Source organism: Fonticula alba (genome assembly GCF_000388065.1).
Source record: "Fonticula alba strain ATCC 38817 unplaced genomic scaffold supercont2.3, whole genome shotgun sequence".
Taxonomy (NCBI): domain Eukaryota; order Rotosphaerida; family Fonticulaceae; genus Fonticula; species Fonticula alba.
Genome location: NW_009242973.1, coordinates 731,156 through 733,256, shown reverse-complemented (window position 1 = coordinate 733,256; position 2,101 = coordinate 731,156). Strand labels below are relative to the sequence as shown.

The 2,101-nt window shown below is 70.3% G+C and overlaps 1 protein-coding gene across 1 annotated transcript in view; it reads right to left on the bottom strand.

Annotated features, from left to right (window-relative positions):
• H696_01956 (TKL/MLK protein kinase) overlaps positions 1 to 2,101 on the bottom strand; it is an 8,502-nt gene that overhangs the window by 5,249 nt on the left and 1,152 nt on the right. The window contains exons 5-7 of the mRNA XM_009495858.1: positions 1,798 to 1,964; positions 979 to 1,656; positions 92 to 800 (exon numbers count right to left, since the gene is read on the bottom strand). Coding sequence (XP_009494133.1) covers positions 92 to 800; positions 979 to 1,656; positions 1,798 to 1,964 — 1,554 coding nt within the window. The remainder of the gene's footprint in view (positions 1 to 91; positions 801 to 978; positions 1,657 to 1,797; positions 1,965 to 2,101) is intronic.

The window sequence follows — 2,101 nt, the reverse complement described above, 5'->3', positions numbered from 1 at the left end:
GGGGGGACCGGCGTAAGGCACATGAGCGGTGGTGGCAAAGAGGCAGCGGAGGCGTCGGCCGTGGCTGGGATCGTCGGCAAGAGGAGCGTACCGATCGGCGTCGGGTACAGGAGGCCTGGCGGCAGGGGCCCGGGAGAGCAGGCGATCTGCAGCAGACGCGCGAAGACCCAGCGCACGGGCTCCGGATCCAGGCCGCCGCCCAGCAGAGCCTGGCCCAGAGCCGGCATGCCCTCCGGGCCGGGAATCAGAGGCTGCGAAGGCCCGCCGGTGTCCGGCGGTGCACAGGCCACCAGCGCCAGGCAGTTGAGGCAGGCCAGGAGCAGGCGCGCGGCCTGGGCCCCGGCCTCGAGGGAGGCCACCGCGCACGGAGCGTAGAGACACACATGGAGGGGCGTGTCACCGAGGTGGTTGGTAGCCAGCAGCCCCGCGGCCAGGGCATCCAGAGCTGCACGCATGTGAAGCAGGGCCGCCGGGGCCGCGATGTTCGAGCACAGGTCCGCCTCGCGCTCGCCCCCCGTCAGCAGGTCCAGCAATAGGCGCCGCAGGAGCACCGGGTCCGCCCGCCGGGCGGCCAAATGCAAGGCATTGTTTCCCTCGGCGTCCGGTTGGAGCAGGAGTCGCGCGAGGGTCGGGCCGACCACCGGCAGCCCGACATCCAGCCCGGGGCCCAGCACGAGGGCCTCCGCGGTGGCGGCATCCCCGCGACTCAGCGACAGGTGCAACGGCGGGTACCGATCGTCAGCGGTCGGGAGGGGCCCCCCTCCGGTCCCGAGCTCGAGGACCGACAGGGCGGCCATGAGCTGGGGATTTGGCGCGAGCCCGGCCAAGCCGCGCCGGAGGGGAGCACAGCGAGGGGACGGAGCCCGGGGGCAAGGGCATGAGACAGACACATCCGGCCGCGAGGGCATGCCAGTCCAACACCGGGTCAGTACACGACCAAGGCAAGCGGCGAGCGAAAGGGGCCGGATGTGCACGCACCCCGGTGGCGCCGTACTCGGCGGCGAATTGGCCCAGACGCATGCGAGCCGCGTCGCGCGTGTGCAGGAGCACCCCGCTGCCACAGGCGTCGAGCTGGTCCGGATCCAGGCGCAAGTCCCCCGGGAGGACCTCCTCGGCCAGGTGGAGCACCGGGTCAAACTGCCGGGCCCCGAAGGCCAGGGTCCCGAGCAGGCCCGCCTGACAGGACCAGTACGCCGGAGCCGGGGGCAGTAACGCCGGGCAATTCGGCGCATGTGAAGGGGCCGAGTGCTGGCGGTGGCGATCCGGCTGGCAGGTACACTCCGGCGGGGGGGTGGGCAGCGACAGCAGGAGCAGACGCAGGCAGGCCATCTCCGGGGCCGAGAAGGGCCGCGCGGCGCTGACAGCACCGGAGGGGACCGGCTGGGGCTCGGCCCACGCATAGGCCCCCGATCCGGGTGGTAGGTGCTGGTGAATGGGGGAAGCCGCAAAGTCGGAGGCCGTCGGCCCGGCGAGCCCGGGCCCAGGGAAGAACCGATGGAGCGCCACGGCGAGCTGCGGGGCTGTCAGGCCGTTGGAACACCGGACCGAGCTTATGATCAGCTGCGGCAGGCAGCACTGGATTCGAGACGACAGCCGGTCCCGACTGAAGGCCGGTGCTGCGGCCAGGAGGAATAGGAAGCGGCTCATGATGTGGGCCTGAATATATGCATGTGTGTGTGGGGGGGGGGGGGGGGTGGACGTCCATAGATATGGGGAGAGAGGCGGAGGGCGAGGGGGTCAGGCAGTTGTAAAGAGATGCAAAGAATGGGGCGCAAGGACACTCCAGCGGCCTCGCACCAGAAAGGCCTCGGCGTTCGGCCAGTGAAGCTCGGCATCCACCAGCCACAGCACCAGATGGTGGAGAGATGTCGATCCACGGGCAGTCCGCCCGCGCAGGGAGTGCTTTTGCGACAGGAGCATCTGAATGAGGCCCTCCGAGGGCTGGAGTGCCGGCACACAGGGATCTGAGAAGACCAGGCGAGGGAAGCAGACAGACCAGCAGGGTGGGAACAGGGTCAACAGGGTGCAGAGATGAGACGCCGCATGGTCGGATGGTGGGGCGAGGGCGTGTGCGCGTGTGTGCGTGTGTGTGTGTGGGGGG